This window comes from Mesoplodon densirostris, chromosome 1 (assembly GCF_025265405.1).
Source record: "Mesoplodon densirostris isolate mMesDen1 chromosome 1, mMesDen1 primary haplotype, whole genome shotgun sequence".
NCBI lineage: Eukaryota > Metazoa > Chordata > Mammalia > Artiodactyla > Ziphiidae > Mesoplodon > Mesoplodon densirostris.
This window is the reverse complement of record NC_082661.1, coordinates 25,106,894-25,123,924: the sequence shown is the minus strand read 5'-3', so window position 1 is coordinate 25,123,924 and position 17,031 is coordinate 25,106,894. Positions and strand designations below refer to the sequence as shown.

General features: G+C 42.1%; 1 protein-coding gene across 1 annotated transcript in view; it reads left to right on the top strand.

Moving 5' to 3' along the window:
• Positions 1–17,031, top strand: part of SORCS3 (sortilin related VPS10 domain containing receptor 3) — a 626,549-nt gene that overhangs the window by 465,270 nt on the left and 144,248 nt on the right. The window contains exon 6 of the mRNA XM_060103648.1: positions 5,908–5,972. Within this exon, the coding sequence (XP_059959631.1) occupies positions 5,908–5,972 (65 nt within the window). The remainder of the gene's footprint in view (positions 1–5,907; positions 5,973–17,031) is intronic.

Here is a 17,031-nt window from a genome sequence, read left to right as displayed (position 1 = left end):
TCAGTACTTTTAATATATCACCCCACTCCCCTCTGGCCTGCTAAGTTTTTGCTGAAGAGTATGCTGATAGTCTTATGGGAGTTCCCTTGTATGTAACAAATTGTTTTTCTCTTTCTGTTCTTGTGATTCTCTCTTCATATTTAGCTTTTGATCCTATACATTAATTATAATATTTGGTCATATACATTAATTATAATGTATCTGTGTAGTCCTCTTCAGATTCATCTTATTTGGAACTTTGTGTGTTTCCTGGTTCTGGCTGTCTCTTACCTTCCCCCAGTTAGGGAAGTTTTCAGCCATTATTTCCTCAAATAAGTTTTCTGTCCCTTTCTCTTTTCTCCTTCTTGGACCCCTATAATGAGAACGTTAGTCTACTTGATGTTGTCCCATAAGTCCCTTAAGCTATCTTCACTCTTTTTTTTCTTTTTTCATTTTTGCGCCTCTAATTGTATGAATTCCACTTCCCTGTCTTAGACTTCACTGATTCTTTCTTTCACTTCATCTAGTCTTTTTTTGACCCCCTGTATTGAATTTTCAGTTCAATTATTTTCTTCTTCCGTTCTATGATTTCTGTTTGGTACTTTTTAATAGTTCTGTCTCTTTGTTGAAATTCTCACTGTCTTCATGCATTGCTCTCCTGACCTTGGTAGGCATCTTTGTGACAGTTTCTTTGAACTCCCTGCCAGATAAATAACTTACCTCCATTTTATTAAGATATGTTTCTAGACATTTATCTTTTTCTTTCGTTTGTAACATATTTGTCTGTTCCTTCCTTTTTCTTGACTCTGTGTTGATCTCTGAGCATTAGATAGATCAGCACAAGATGTGTCTCCCAGTCTTGACAGAGTGATCTCCTGTAGGAGATGAACCTCATTGATCAGCTTGACAGAGCTCCCAGTTGTCTCTCAAACTTTTGTGATTGTCCAAGCCTCCTTCTTTGTCCTTAGTGGCTCCCAGTAGTTACGGGTGTGCCAAGACCTATCAGTGATCCAAGGGGAGGAGTGCAGTCAGCAGCTAGATGCAGGCTGATGAGAAGCTGGACCCTCAGGCAGCAGCTAAGAAAGTATGTAATTAAGCCCCTTCCAGGGAGAAACAAGGCAATGGCATTTTTGCCTGCTCCCTCTGTGCTTCCTGTTGGTATATAGCTGCAGGGGTGGGTGTGCTCCTGTGCCCATTAATAACTGTTTGTTTGTTGCAGTCCTTGTGCCTCATGAATGTAAGGCCCATTGGTTATTAGAGCCAGGTGTTTCAGGGGCTCATCCTTCATGAAATTGTCACAAGAGCTGGGGTGCCAGATATGTATACAACCTCCTTTCAGGGAGACACTGGTGACTTGGTTTTATTATTGGAGTGGCCTGGAAGGAGAAGATGGGAGGAGTGTCTGCATCCTTTTTCAGTCTTTGAGGAGGATCACAGCCCCGAGGTGCCTGCTAAATTAGAAGCCTCAGGTGGCAGCTTTGAAAGTATCCACATAAAAACCTTTATCAGGGAAAGACTGGGAGCTGGGCATTTTTTTTTTTTTTTTGTCTGCTCCTCTGTGCTCAACCTCAGGGAGATAGATTGTTAAGAACTGCTTCTTTGTTTGTTACAGTTCCATGGGACTCATGAATGGCAGCTCCACTGGCTGTCAAAGCCAGGAAATCTGGGGACCCATCTCATAGGTGGCAGCCCTAAAAGCTAGGGTGCAGTCATGTATGAGCTCCTTCCAGGGAGATACTGGCAACCTGGGGAGGACCGGAGGCAGAAGATGGGAGGGATATTTGTTGGCTTTCTCTGTCTCTGAGGAGATTCACATGCAGTCCCTAGAAGCCTGCTAAGTTAAAAGACGGGCCCTCAGGCAGCAGCTGTTATAGTATTCAGATAACACTTTCAGGGAAAGACGGGGAGATGGGTGATTTTGCCTGCTCCCTCTGCACTGAGCCCTGGGGCAACAGCTGCATCAGTGCTCCTGCACCCATTAAGAACTGCTTCTTTGTTTGCTATCGTCTTGGGGACACAAGCCCCACTGGCTTTTTTTTTTTTTTTTTTTTTTGCCGTACGCGGGCCTATCACTGTTGTGGCCTCTCCCGTTGCGGAGCACAGGCTCCGGACACACAGGCTCAGCGGCCATGGCTCACGGGCCCAGCCGCTCCGCGGCCTGTGGGATCTTCCTGGACCGGGGCACAAACCCGTGTCCCCTGCATCGGCAGGCGGACTCTCAACCACTGTGCCACCAGGGAAGCCCTGCACTGGCTTTTAGAGTCAGGTGTTTTGGGGGCCGTGCCTCTGTTGCAAGTCTTAAAATTTGGGATGCTAGACGTGGGCTCCAAACCCTTTGCTCCTCAGGGCGAATATGAGAGCTGATGGTTCACTTCCAATTGTGTGGTCGTGTGCCGGGGGCGGGGGTTTATGGTGAGGGTGTGTCTTAGCCTTTTCTACCCATAGCCTTTTCGGTGTGGGTATTTTTTTATTCATCTGATGTGTAGAAGTTACTCAACTAGTTTCTGGATCTCTTTCAGAGGGAATTTACATCCATGTGCACATTTGGTGTATCCATGGGAGGAAGGGAGCTCAGGGGTCTCCTATGTTGCCATTTTGGTCTACCCTCTCCGTTTCTTTCTGAATCTCTGTCTGTCTGTCTCTCTCTTTCCTGTGTGTCTATCTCATCTCTGTCTTGCCCACTATCTTCCTATCACCCTTTGTAGCCCCGTCTCTCTGTTAAACTCTCTGTCCCAATGTCAACTCTCTTTTCTTTTTCTATGTATATCTACATTGCTCCTTTAGACCTATTCATCCTGTCAGGCTGGGAACATTTCTCCCAAGAGTTCTGACTTGATGATCAGAGAGGAAAGGCAGTTTTTTCCTGCCAGCTCAGTTAGAGAAATCCTCAGGAAGTCCTCTAAACTGTCCTGGCATGTTCTGACCACCACAGCCAAGATGTCTCATGATCACGCTGGATCATGCACCATCCTGGGGCATCAGAGGGATGGGCTCCTGTGATTGACCACCCTGGACAAAGCACATGGCGTGAGTTGGGTAGAACAGTTCTGCAAATGGAAGGGTTGTAGGGGTGCTAAGCCAACCATGACCACAGGTGTCCACTCTCGGGAGCCAAGACCAACTCCAGAGAAACAAACACACAACTTAATAACAATACGAGTGCTGGAGGATGTTCAGTCTTGATTCTGAATTCTCTAGCAGTTCAAAGGTGGGAGAGCTAGAGTAATCAAGGAAGACTTCCAGGAGGACTTGATTCTTGGTTTTAACCTTAAAAGGTGTATAAGATTTAGATAGGTGGAAAAGAGTGAGCAATCCTGGATGAAGGAGCAGTTTCTGTGCTTGTTTTACTGGTATTGTTTGCCTTGTTTCAAGCTCCTAAGAGGCAAGGACTTTTCTTTTGTTAAAGAACATAGTGCTTGATGCCTGTAGTTAGACTGTCATTATGGTTCCAATTCTGACCATCCTACCCTGCCATTGTCCATATAGTCCCTTCTGTGTGTCTGACCTCAAGTCAGTTTCACATTGGAATTTTGTCATTGTCATGGGCAGATTGGATTGTTTATTAATTCAGTAAATACATCAGTAGCACCTAATATATACTAGGCACTTAGGTGCCAAGGATTCAAAGATAAATAGACAGAATCCTACTTCTTTAAAGTTTATATCCAAGTACAGAATTCACAGAAGTGCAATTACATGCGACGTGATTGAGTCATGCAAAGCAGTGGTTCTAAGACTTGGCTGTGCATGGAAATAACCTGGTAGCTTTCAAAAATACGGATGCCAGGGCTTCCCTGGTGGCGCGGTGGTTAAGAATCCGCCTGCCAATGCAGGGGACACGGGTTCGAGCCCTGGTCCAGGAAAATCCCACATGCCGCGGAGCAACTAAGCCCATGCACCACAACTACTGAAGCGTGCGCGCCTAGAGTCCATGCTCCACAACAAGAGAAGCCGCCGCAGTGAGAAGCCCAGGCACCGTAACAGAGTAGCTCCCGCTCGCCACAACTAGAGAAAGCCCGTGCACAGCAACAAAGACCCAATGCGGCCAAAATAATAAATAAATAAAATAAATTTGAATTTTAAAAAATGCGGATGCCTTGAGCTTATCCCAAAGGTTTTGATTTCATTGGTTTGGGGAGGGGCCCAGGCATCTGGATGTTTCACAGCTCACCCAGGGCTCTCGTGAGCAGCCAAGTTTGAGAACTACCAAGGTTAGGATGCTATGGAAGTAGATAAACGTTCTTCAGTGAGATGAGGGATGGATAGGCTGCTGGAGGGATGAGACCAACTGAGCATTGAAGGAAAGGGGAGAGGTAGCTGGAGAAGGCAAGGGGCAGGGAGAGAGTTGCATCTAAAGGACATTGCAAGCAGAGGGGAGAAGAGCCAAGAAGGCTGGGAGCTGCTCTCGATGGAGACGTCTCAGTCAGTCAGTCAGTCTCTCTAGTTCTGGCCTAGTCCCCGTGTCATCTTAGATACATATCCATTTCTCTGTGCCACAGTTTCCCATTCAGTCAAATATAACTAATGATACCTGTTCTCCTTACCTTAGGCATCAAATGAGGTGAGGAAAAATTAAAAGATAGTGTATCAATGATCACTGGGAAAAAATACAGCATTAGAGTAAAACTTCTTTTATTCAGTATTTTTTGGGGAAAGAAGTATTTTACATAAAGGAACTTCTAAAGTAACTGAAATTTTGCCATTCAAGACAATAATCATTAACAAATAAAAATCATTTCCTTTTTCCTAACATAGGTCATTTGCAACCCTACTTTCTTAGCGTAAACTGGTATCATTAGCCTCCTCCTTCCCGCTCTCTGCCTTCAGCCCCTCAGCAGAGATGTCAGATACGGAACCGTGCTGTAATACAGCTATGGCCTCAGGATCAGAAGAAGTGTAGTAGATTTAGGATGCAGAAGATTGGGTTTTGAGTTCTTCGGTCTGTTTTTCATAAGTTTTCAATTTGTCTTGCTCTCTGGGTACCTTGATTCTCATTGTTTTAAATCCTTTTCCTTTCTAACTTGCTGCCTCTTCCCTATTGAGGACTGTAAAACCAGAAAACCAATCTTAGAATGAAATTTAAAAGTAAAAAGACTGTGAGTCCAAGCTTGCTGGAGAGGGTGGATTATGTGATGTCTTTAGTGCATGAATGTTTTAATGTCTGTGTTGCCTTTTTTAGCTGACTTTCTGGGTCTTACTCTGGCCTGAGTATCTCATGCAGGAGGTAGATGATTGGACTTTATGTGTGGGAGGTTGGAGGCCCACAGGAATTAGTTTGTCAGGATTCTCAGCCTTCCTTTTTCTGACTGTTGACCATCAACCTTTAAGGTTTCCTACTCCTATCACCAGAATTGTGCCCCTGTTAGACCAGATTTTGAATGTTTGTCACCAAACATTTATTGTTCACAAGGCAGAGGTAAGAAAGGACAGATAGGTCCAAACTCAGGATGGTAGGAGTGTCTGGAAGCAGATAGCCAGAACGAAGGCTAAACCACTTTCCCCAGGGGCAGAACGTGGTAGGGAGTTGCACACCCCAAGTGGGAGGGCAGAGGGGAAGGAAGTGGGGGAAATAACCGGGTGTGACAAGACTGGGGAGGTGGAAGAGAAGGTGGGGAAGGGCTGAGGACAGAGGTTTAGACCAGCTTTACTAGGGAGTACATTACTCTGTGCTCCTTTATGTTTTTTTTGAGAGTTACTGACTCCCTGACACTGCTCCAAGACACATGAGTTGTGACCATTATAGGTGACAGCTGCTAGAGAGAGCCACCCTGCAGGGGCTGCAAGTCGCCATATTCTGTGGGTCCCCACAATGCAAGACAGGCCATCTTGAGAAAGTGGCTTTCTGAGTAATAACCCTGAATGGTTCCCCACTTTGTTGTCTGCCATCCTCACGGTCACTGAGCTTCTGACTCTCCTTTCCTTCCCCAGGTCGGTGGCCGGATTGGATAAGGAGGCGGACCTGGTGCACATGGAAGTGCGGACAGCTGATGGATGTGAGTGCTGAGGCCACCAGGCTGGGCCCCCGGGAGATCTGCCTGCAGGGCTCCCTACTCCCCCAATTTGCATTTTAATGGCTTGGGAAGATGAAAAGCCCTGAGCTCCGTTACTGCCATATGCATCTTATTTCCTAGAGTGGGGGAGAGGCCTCCAGTCCCAAGGGAGACATTTCATTGAAATAAACCCTCAGGAATGAATTTTCTGGGGATGGGAGTTAATGTGACCAATTTTGAGGCTCCTGTTAGTAATTTCCTGGCATCTTCAGTGTAATTCAAATAGGGATGGCCATAGCTCATCGTGGTATTTTGCATTCACATGGTGAATAAGATGATGCCAGCTTTAAAAAAATAAACTTTATATAGTCAAGATTACCAAAAAAAAAAGTAACTGGACAAACCCTTTCCAGAATTGTTTGTTCATTCATTCAGCAAATATTTAGGGGTGGCCTACTGTGTGCCAGGCAAGATTCTTAGCCCTGGAAATACAGTGGTGAGCAAGACCTCTATTGTCCCCGCAAATCAGCTACGGAATCCAGGATTTCAAACACGTGACCCCTTTGTACATTGTACACCTGTCTACATCTTGAACAGAATTTCACTGATAAAGTATCATTTTGCACCAACTTAAGTATCTATAGGGCTCTTCCCTGTCCAAGAAAGATAAAATCAACTTAAATATGTGAAAATATATGATAAATATGAAATCTGAAAAATATATGAAAATATAATTAGCATACTCTAGATCACAAATGAGCCAAATAATCCATGGAAATAATAGTGACCTAAGGGTGCAGCAGATCAAAGCACCGGACTGTGAGTTGAGGTCCTGGGTCCTGCCACCCACCAGCCACGAGACCATGAGACCCCCCTAACCTCTCTGTGCTCTGGCTTCCTACTCTCTGAGGATACTCATCCTTGCCCTGCCCACCTCATAGGGTTATGGGTTGAATGTACAAACATAAGGAGATTCTTTTTGACCTGGATGCAGGTATTGGATGTGCTTGTGCTTTGTCCGTGGGAAATCTACTGCTTTTGAGGCCAAACTCAGATGTATGCTAGAAACATGCACTTTGGGGAATATATTTTATTTGCTTTATTTTTATTTTTAAAAGAGTTAGAAGGCAAATGATACTTGTTACTATATGCCTGGCACTCTGCTGAGTTCCTTCCTCCCTCCTTCTTTCCTTCCTTCCTCCTTCCTTCCTTCCTCAATCCTTCTTCCTTCCTTCTTTTCTTTCTTTCTTTCTTTCTTTCTTTCTTTCTTTCTTTCTTTCTTTCTTTCTTTCTTTCTTTCTCTCTTTCTCTCTTTCTTTCCCTGATGCAGCCAGGGATGAGGGATGACCCACACTATTTTTACTTTTTTTTTTTAACAGAAGAATTATATAACATTTAGGGGGGTAATGCCACACATTCAAATTCACTGATCGTAAGCATGGTGAAGCCTAAATTCAAAATTACTCTTAGTGCTGAGAAAAAAAAAAAAACATGGAAAATTGGAGGACTAGTGGGATGGAGGGGTTTGAAGGAGCATAGCAGAAAAGCAGGAGGGGAGCAGACAGCAGCTCTCAGATGACCCACAGACAAGTTTTCAGGACAACCCCTGCCTTGGCTTTGCTTGTCATGTCAACATTTTTAAGCTTTATATGTGATCTGTGGTGGTTGTAATATTTTAGAGTTGGAGGAAACTTTATATGCCTGTCTGACCTCCTACCTAGGGTAGGAATCCCTTCCCCCAGAATCTCTTATAGTGTGTCCTCAGGTTTCATGAGCTCAGGCTTAAGACATATCCTTTTCTACTGCTGGACAGCTCCTTTTTTTTGTTTTTTTGTTTTTTTGAAGGTAATTTCTTACATAAAGCTCAAACTTACATTCTGAAAGTTCAAGAATTCTGGTCCACATTGGGATAAGGCCTGCGGTACAGAACTGCTGTGAAATTTTATGAGATTAAAAATGCAAAACACATAGAAAAGTTCCTAACCTATTGTCAAGAATTGAAAAAAGCAGACAGAAATATAACAAGGATAAATGTCATATGCCACACTTAGGTTAAAGTATAGTATATATTAATTCTGTGTCATTTTTTAGGTTTTTTAAAATGAGTTTTCAATACTTCAAAGTATCTTGTTTCAACCTAGTGAATTGGCTCTAACCCCCCTTTATTTAGAAAGTGCACATAACGAGACTGAACTAACCGGGGATGTTTTATTTTACATACCCTAATGAAATGTATGACTCCTTTCTTCTTTGGTATGTAGTGAATGCTTTCTTACACTCACACACTCACACATACACATACATCTCTATCTTTCTGATCATCACAAAAAGGCACAACATATCTTTTATTTCCTTTTTTTCCCCCTGATGTGGTAGCTTGGACTTGAATTTGCCCAAATTCACACAGATAGCCTAGTGATAGAATAAAAACTAGAACACAAATCTCTCAACACACTACAAATAGAGGAGAATTCTGATAAAGAACAAGTATAAAAGACCCACAACTAACATCATATTTAATGATGAGATACTGAACGCTTTACCCCTAAGGGCAGGAAAAAGGCAGGGATGTTTACTCTTTCTTTATTTTTTTTTGAATTTTTCAATTTTATTTAATTTATTTTTTTATAGAGCAGGTTCTTATTAGTTATCCATTTTATACATATTAGTGTATATATGGGATGTTTACTCATAACACACCTTTTCAACATGATGCTGAAAGTCCTCGTCAGTGCAATAAAGGAAGAAAAATGAAATGCAATTCATATAGATTACAAAGGAAAAAAATAAAACTGTCATTATTCTCATTGATGTGATTCTCTCTGTAGAATATCACAAGGAATCTACAAAAAAAAAGCTGCTAGAACAAATACGTAAGTAGAGCAGGGTTGTTGGATACAAAACATTCAGTGGAGAGAGGATGATTATTTTTAATGAATGGCGTTAGAAAAAATTGGGCAGCCATATGGGGAAAACGAACTTCAACCTATGATTTACAACTTATACAAAATCTAACTCAAAATGGATCACATTTCTAAATGTAAAATATAAAATTATAAAACTTTTGGAAGAAACTATAGGAGAAAATCTTTATGACCTTAAATTGACACCAAGAGCAAAATTGATAAAATAAAGAATCCATAAATTGGACTTCATCAAAATTTAAAAATTTTGTTCTTCAGAAGATACAATAATGACAGTGGGAGAAACTATTTGCAGATCATATAACTAACAGAGGACTTATAGCCAGAACACATAAAGAACCTTTAAAGCATAGGAATAAGAAGCAACCCCATTAAAAAAAAATAATAGGAAAAATTTGAACAGAACATTTACCAAGGAAAATATAAAGATGACAAGTAAACACAAGTATTTGCTATATTTGGAGTAAGTAATACGTAGATCCTTTGAGTCCTTTTGTTTTGTGACTCATATGTTTAAAAGAACAATAACAAAATTCTCTAAGAATCTTAAATCAGGAGAAATAATGGGTCTTAGATAATGATTTTTCCTTCCTCAGACTTTCCTTCATTATTCCACTTTTTCTGGCATGTTCAAGAGTCTATTCCTTAATCAGCCCATTTCAGACCCTTTATCCTGTGTTATAGATTTGCTAATTGCTATTTTGAAAATTATCATCAAAGGGGTCTTGAGCAGTAAAATTCCATTTCTCTACATCTTCCTGCATCACAGTTCTCATGGCCATTTTGCTCAACCAGTAGCATTCATGATCATCCTCTGGTGAGCTGATTCCACTACAGATTCCTGGGGTCCACCTCAGAGGTTTTGGTTTAGGTGGTCTGGTACAGGACCTGGGAGTCACCATATTGTTAAGCGCACTCCCAGCGTGATTTTGATCCAGGTGCTATTCAGAAACACTGCTGTGTGGATCCCTTACCTCATGTGGTGCTGGAGTCACAGCTCCGGGACAGTTATACCCTCAGTAAGCATGAACAAGGAGCCTTGGTATTGGAGTTGGGAATTACTCTGTTCCGTAGCACCTGGGCTATCACAGGAATGAAAGTGAAAAGAACGTATAAAGAGAGCAAATGGGTCTTTCTTTCCCTTCTAAAAAACAAAAATCAACAAGTGATAATTCATTATAAAGTGCTCTCCACATCAAGATAACTTTCAAATGTCTAAAATCATGGATGAGAGAACTTCATAAATGTTAGCAGGAATAGTATGAGCTTTGTAAAGATCTTCCGGGGATGGAAACAGGATATGCCTATGAAAAAACAATTAAATGTTGCTCTATGTACTTCCCAGAGTATGGCAGAAATATAGAAATGTGTGTTACCTTTATTTATTGACCCACTCATAATTCATTCCACTGTGATAGAGCCCTTTCCATGTGTAGAAGACAAGAGGTTCTCAAACCGTAGCTTTAGAAAAAAAAAAAAAGAAAAGAAAAAAAGAAGAAAAAAAACCCCTAGCATTAAAATTGCCATACACACACACACACACACACACACACACACACACACACACACTCACCTGGTCCCACCACAGATCAGTGAAAGAAGATTCTTCAAGGGAAGGTCATGGGCATTGCCCTGTATAAAATTGTCCTAATGATTTTGAAGTACATGTGGGGTTGAGAACCACTGCACTAGATCTGAGCTTCTCCAACATTAACATACAAATGAACCATCTGGAGAGCTTTGTAAAACACACCTTGGGTATTTCTGACAAGCTCCCAGGTGATGCTGCTGGCCAGTAGACCCCGCTTTGATCAGCACTGCCCTGCATGAAGCTGTGGAGGGTGTGTGGGTAAATAGGACACAATCAGCATTGAGTAGCAGAGGCAGATAAGTACACAGATTATTACTGCAATATAATGTGCTAAAGGCCATGGGGACTCTGTTTTGTCTCATGAAGAAAGTGCTATCTGTGCGAACCAAAAGGCAGGGTAGCCCACTCGCTGAGGAGCGACTGAAGGCTGCCCTGAAGAGCCCATGGTTAAGTTTCATCTTTAGAGATGAGTTGGATTTTCCCAAGGGGATGGTAGAAAAGGAGAGTGAGAAAGTTATACTAGACTTGTACTGTCCAATATGGTAGCCATTCAGTTACACCTGGTTATTGAACACTTGAACTGTTATGTCCAAATTGATGTGTGCCATATGTGTGGAATACACACCATATTTCAAAGACTTACTATGAATAAAATGATGGAAAATAGCCCATTAGTAATTTTTATATTAGTTACATGATGAAATCATAATATTTGGGGTTCAATCATATATGTTAAATGTACACTTTTCTGTTTACCTTTTAAGTATGGCTACTGGGAAATTTAAAAGGTCATTAGTAGCTCCCATTGTGTATCCATTGCACAGGACTGCCCTAGACTGAGGGGCTGCAGGTGCAGCAGCATGGAGTGTGGCTCTTCAGTGCGTGGTGTGGCATTGTCAGTCCTGTCTCTAAACCTGGCTCCCACACTCTGGAGCAAACCCAACATAAACAAGTCCCTTTTCTTGTTTTGATGTAAGAATCTCCACTCTTCCCCAGTCTTGGTCCTCCTCTTTGGGAGTCAGGCTTCCAGATTAAACTAAAGCCATTGAATTATCTCTTGCCTTGGCATGGTTTAAGCAGGGCAAAGCCAACCAATTTGGTTAATAACAGTGTGAAACCTGTTTCTGCCATGAGATTCAGGATTCAAATGGCTTTTTCTCCCATTCTCTTCTGGAAATCATCTCTCTCTGAATGTCTCAATGTCCCCTGTGAATATTCACATTTATATTCATATTCATGTTCTCTCTCTCTCTCTCTCTCTCTCTGTTTCACTCAGTTACTCAGTCACACACACACACCTTCTCCATCAAAGAGACCATTCAGTGTCAATAGAAAGAGTATTAACTTGGTGCCCTAAGAGTTAAGTTGGGGAATTAACTCTGTCAATTAGAGCCTGTTTGACCCTGGACAATTTTTTTAACTTTCTGTGAATCTTCTAGTGCTTCACATGTTTGAATACACAAATATAAGAGGTATTTTTATAATTTTTTTCATCAATTGGATAACAAAGATATTACTGTAGAGTAAACTTTACAATGAGGCAGATTTCAGTTCAATGAACAAAGGAGGAACAATTAAGAGGACCCCGAAATGATGCAGACTGCTTTGTTAAGTAGTTGATTCCTCTTTATTGGAAATTTTCAAGCATAAGCTATACGGGGGCCTTGTAGGACACTGTAATAAGTGAAACTTGACATGAGCTACAAGTTTTTAGACATCTAGACTTGAAATTTCTAGAATCAAAACCCACAACACATATACTACCATTCCTTGTCCTGATACTATTATCAACTCTCTTCATCAATTACTGCACTTTCTCACTAAGCCAAGATAAAGCTCAGTACATCTTAACAGAGCCTTCCAGGCAGTCATTAGTAATCAAATGGGCAGAACTATTAGCTCTGAAGTCTAAACTGTAGGTTCTAGACACATAGAATAATGGCTCTTAAAGAACTTTGGGTTACTGACTAGTTCAGTGGTTGTAAACTGTGTAACTCAGAGATCCAGCAGTATTCTAAGAACTCAGAGGCCAAGAAGAGGATAAGGGGGAGCTAAACCAATAGGATTGCAAGCCTTCTGTTCATTTAGACAACGCACACTAAAATCTACTTGATATATTGAGAATATAAGATTGTTTTTGATAAAGGATCTCAGAATTTTTAAAAATGGTTGGAATGGATTAGAAATTTTCAAATTGTATCACTCTCCAAAAAGCACCAAACTGTGTAACACTTTGCCCAAGGTTACATAGACAGTCAGTGACAGGGACTGAACCAGAATGTAGATTCTGGTCTGATTCTCAGCCTGATTTTCCTTCCATGGTTCAAATACATAACGATTAGGATCACTGGTTCTGTTGTCAAGTCGCCGGGTTCAAATCCCAGAACCCTGAGGAGTGTCAGGAATCCTAAGGTATTCAGGATCGCTGTGGTTTCTAAATGTCTATAACTCTGCCAGGTTCCCCTTCTTTTCTAGAAGGAAAAGACACTAGAATTCTCCTGTGAGCAAATCCATAAGCACAATAGGAAGGAATAGTAACTACCTTTTCTTGTTTTGCTGATTTTTATTACCTACCTTGTCTCAGGTGCTGTGTTAGGCATTTGGAACAATGTCAGTATCCTTTGTTTTGCCCTGTGCCTACAAATAGTTTAGCCTCACTCCCCAGTCAAGGAAAAGGAGGCTTTTGGAAGCTAAATAACTTTTCAGAGTTTCTTGGAATCTGCTGGATTTCACTTATTTGCATTTGACAGTCCATGTTGTTATTTAAAATAAATAGCTCCTGGGTATTTCTCTAAGAAAAGACCTGAAGAGGTGAATTTGCTTTTTGTTCAAAATTTTAATTCACTTTTTCAATTTTGACGATATTACCCAAAGGGATGGAAGTTGAGCGAATCATGGAAAGTGTTTTTCTCTCACATGGCAAGAGGCATGACGTTTAGGATCGTTTGAATATTTAATCATCTTAAAGGCAAAACATAATCACAGGTCAGAATATAGCACAAGTGTATCGGCTTTTAATGTAATTCATTTCAGCTTAACTTGCATTTACTGAAGCTTTATAAAGTCAGTGCAAGGAGAGAAACAAAGATGACTAAGGCTTTATCCAGGTTTCTAAGGAGGTGATCCTTTTGGAAAGGTTTGACAGAGTGACAAATGCTGGACTTCACAGTGAAACTCATTGATATAGATGCATGAGAAGCTTGCCTTACAAAACTGCTGGTGGAAAAGCAACCTCTTAGGAAGATAAGACTAAGATGTTGGGTTATCTGCTTTGTGCTCTTTCCACATTCCTCAGTTCTCTGATCCAGCACGGATCCCAAGGCATGTTCCCTTGTGAATATCCTGTCTCTATCACTGGCCTGGGATTCTTCTGAGGGCAAGAACCAGTCTTATGTTCTCTGCTTTCTGGAACCTCAGGGAGTGTCTGATGCATGCAGCTTCTCCATACACCTTGACCCAATACAAAAGAAATTAATCAGTCAGTCTAAGGTCACCCTTTCTCACCAAACGAGACCCTTGGTCCACCATCTGTAAGATGAGGAGGCATGAGGCTGGACACAGTGGTGCAATGGTACCGCCTTCCCTAAAGTCTTGCTAGCAATACAGCTAGTTGAAATAGGGCCTGGTCCTGATAAAGTTATGGAGCAGATCTCTCTATTCACAGGGAACAAAGCTTTTGACTTTTAGTTTTTGTAAGTGACCGCACCAGCTCTCAGAAATACATTAGAAAGACATTTGATATTTAGAAATATACTGGGCTTCCCTGGTGGCGCAGTGGTTGAGAGTCCGCCTGCTGATGCAGGGGACACGGGTTCCTGCCTTGGTCCAGGAAGATCCCACATGCCACGGAGCGGCTGGGCCCGTGAGCCATGGCTGCTGAGCCTGCACGTCAACGGGAGAGGCCACAACAGCAAGAGGCCCGCGTACCGCAAAAAAAAAAAAAAAAAAAAAAAAAGTAAAAGAAATATATTAATTATGAGGATGATGTGACTTAACCATTTGGGGAATCCCTCTCTTGTTTTCCCATAAGGGAAATCTTCATTCAGTTTGGTCTTTCTGGTTTTCCGTTTGAGCATGTTTTTTATTTTTTATTTTTTTGCGGTACGCAGGCCTCTCACTGTTGTGGCCTCTCCTGTTGCAGAGCACAGGCTCTGGACGCTCAGGCCCAGCGACCATGGCTCATGGGCTCAGCCGCTTCGCGGCATGTGGAATCTTCCCAGACCGGGGCACGAACCCGTGTCCCCTTCATCGGCAGGCGGACTCTCAACCACTGCGCCACCAGGGAAGCACCGTTTGAGCATGTTTTGAAGGAAAGGATGGGAAATAGCAGTTCTAGAATAAAGATTAATCTATGTCCACCCATTATCGTGTAATTATATAGTGCCTTCAGTGGGCTTTCCCTACCTAAATGTCCACATACAGTTTTCACTCCCTTTTTTAGAAATTCCCTTCTCCCACAGAACACTTCTCCATCCATGCTAAACACAAGCACTGTCTCCTTCAAGTCCTCCTTAATTATTCCAGCTCAGATGTGCTTTTTCTTGTCTGAACACCTGTAGCATTTAGAGAAAGTAAACAGTGATGTCAATCCAGAATACGACTTTACTAGTAGGACCTGTGCTATCATGATCTTTTGATTCTCCACAATAAAACAGAACATTACTTGTTAATTGTACGTAAGAAGGATGCTGAGTGTTAAATCTCCTTCCTTCTCTCTTCGTGATAAAGAAGAACTAGCATTTATTGATCCTTTAAAATGTATTCAACAATGTACTAACCTTCTTCATACATAATCTTATTTAATCCTGACGACAGTCCTGAGAGGCAAACACTTACTTTGTTTGTACCTCACAGATGAAAAGTGGAACTGCTGCTTAGCCCGGGGCAATCAGCAAGCAGCAAGCTCAGGATTTGAACTTAGCACTTTCTACCTTCAGAGACCTTTCTCTCACACACCACAATATGCTTGAGAAATCTGGACCGCTTTGCTTCCTTTTTATCAGGCATCTTATGTTATTAAAACAAACATACACACAAACAAGCAAGACCACAGTTGTTAGAAGCCTATTTGGGGATTTCATGTTATATGATAAATATCTGCTTTCAGTTTCATCATAGAATCCTATGACTGTATTCAGCCTCACTTGGAGATAATGTCCAAAGTCCAAATTTAAGACCTTTTGCAAGTTGGAGGCTTGAGCAAAGTGGTGATTCCTGTTCACCTTTGACACCCCCAGTCCCCTGTGACACCCTCGGTCACTTCCACCTGGTAGCCTGGCCTGCCTGACATGTTCCTCTCCCCAGACCCCCACTTGGGGTTCTCACCAGGCAGTGGGTATCTCTGTGTTTCGAAAAATAAAAGCATTGAGACTTCTGATATATGAGTCCGGCTAAAGACTGCAAGGCCCCTGAATTTTAAGTGGATTTCCCAAATGCATTTTAGTGCTGCTTTCCTGTTAAATTGGACCTTTTGTTCCATGCTGGGCAGTGACAAGCAGCAGGGGAGCCAAGAAGGAGGATGAGTGTGGCCCAATAGCTCATCTACCAGGGGCCATAGTTTAGGTAGGTTTCGGTTTTGTATGGGGTGGCCTCAAATACACTTGATTCTTTTTTCAAAGTGTCCAAGTATGGGAGTAAATAGTAAATAGACAGGGGGGAAATGAGCCCATGGCAGGGATAAGCAGATGTCCTCCTATGTACACCTTTGATTACCAGTACAAGGCGCTTTCCAAGACACTCGCTGGTGAGAAAGAAGCAGGTTGTCAAGTCAACCCTTGTGGTTTCTTTACATGTCTTCACTGCAGCGTTTCACTGGGTTTTAGTGCTTTATGCTAGGAGTAAATCACTCAGGCTGGGTGGGACCAATACTATGCCTGGTGCTCCAAAGCGCAGCCTGGGCTTCTTGCCTTCCCTTGGCCTCTCAGCCAGAAGTGGAAAGCCAGGCCATTCTCGGCTTTCTGTGGACAGAGACAAAGAGGAAGGGGTCCGCAGGCGGTACTCACAGAATGGTGAACAAGGTGGTCTTGCTAACAGGTCAGGGAATGTGGGGACAGGGCACAGTCTATTCTGTGGAGAGGTAGGTAGGGACCAAATTACGGAGTCGAGGTACAAAATGAATGGCTCCTGGTGGACTGTAGGCTTGTTTTGTTTGGCCTAATACTGTTTGGTCTGCACCATATTTTAAATTTAAATTAGCTGTCAATTTTTTAAACATTAGGAAATGTCACATTAAAAAAACTGGGACATTTAGCTTTATGTAGAAACTCAGAACATCTTATTCCTGCACCTCAGTGATGACTGATGCTGAGAAGCAGCTCCCTATAAAGATGCAAGTGTTGGCCATTTTCCTATAGTCCCAGCTGTTCCTCAGTGATCCCTGACACTGAGACCATGCGCCCGCTGCCATTCATCACCTTACTCCAGCTCAGTTTCCTCTTATACATTATTTGCCTGGCCCCTGAGACATTTGACTTCATTAGGCTAGTTGTAAAAGGCCTTCTATTTTACAGAAGAATATTTGGGCTTTGTCCCTGGGCACTCAGAACTG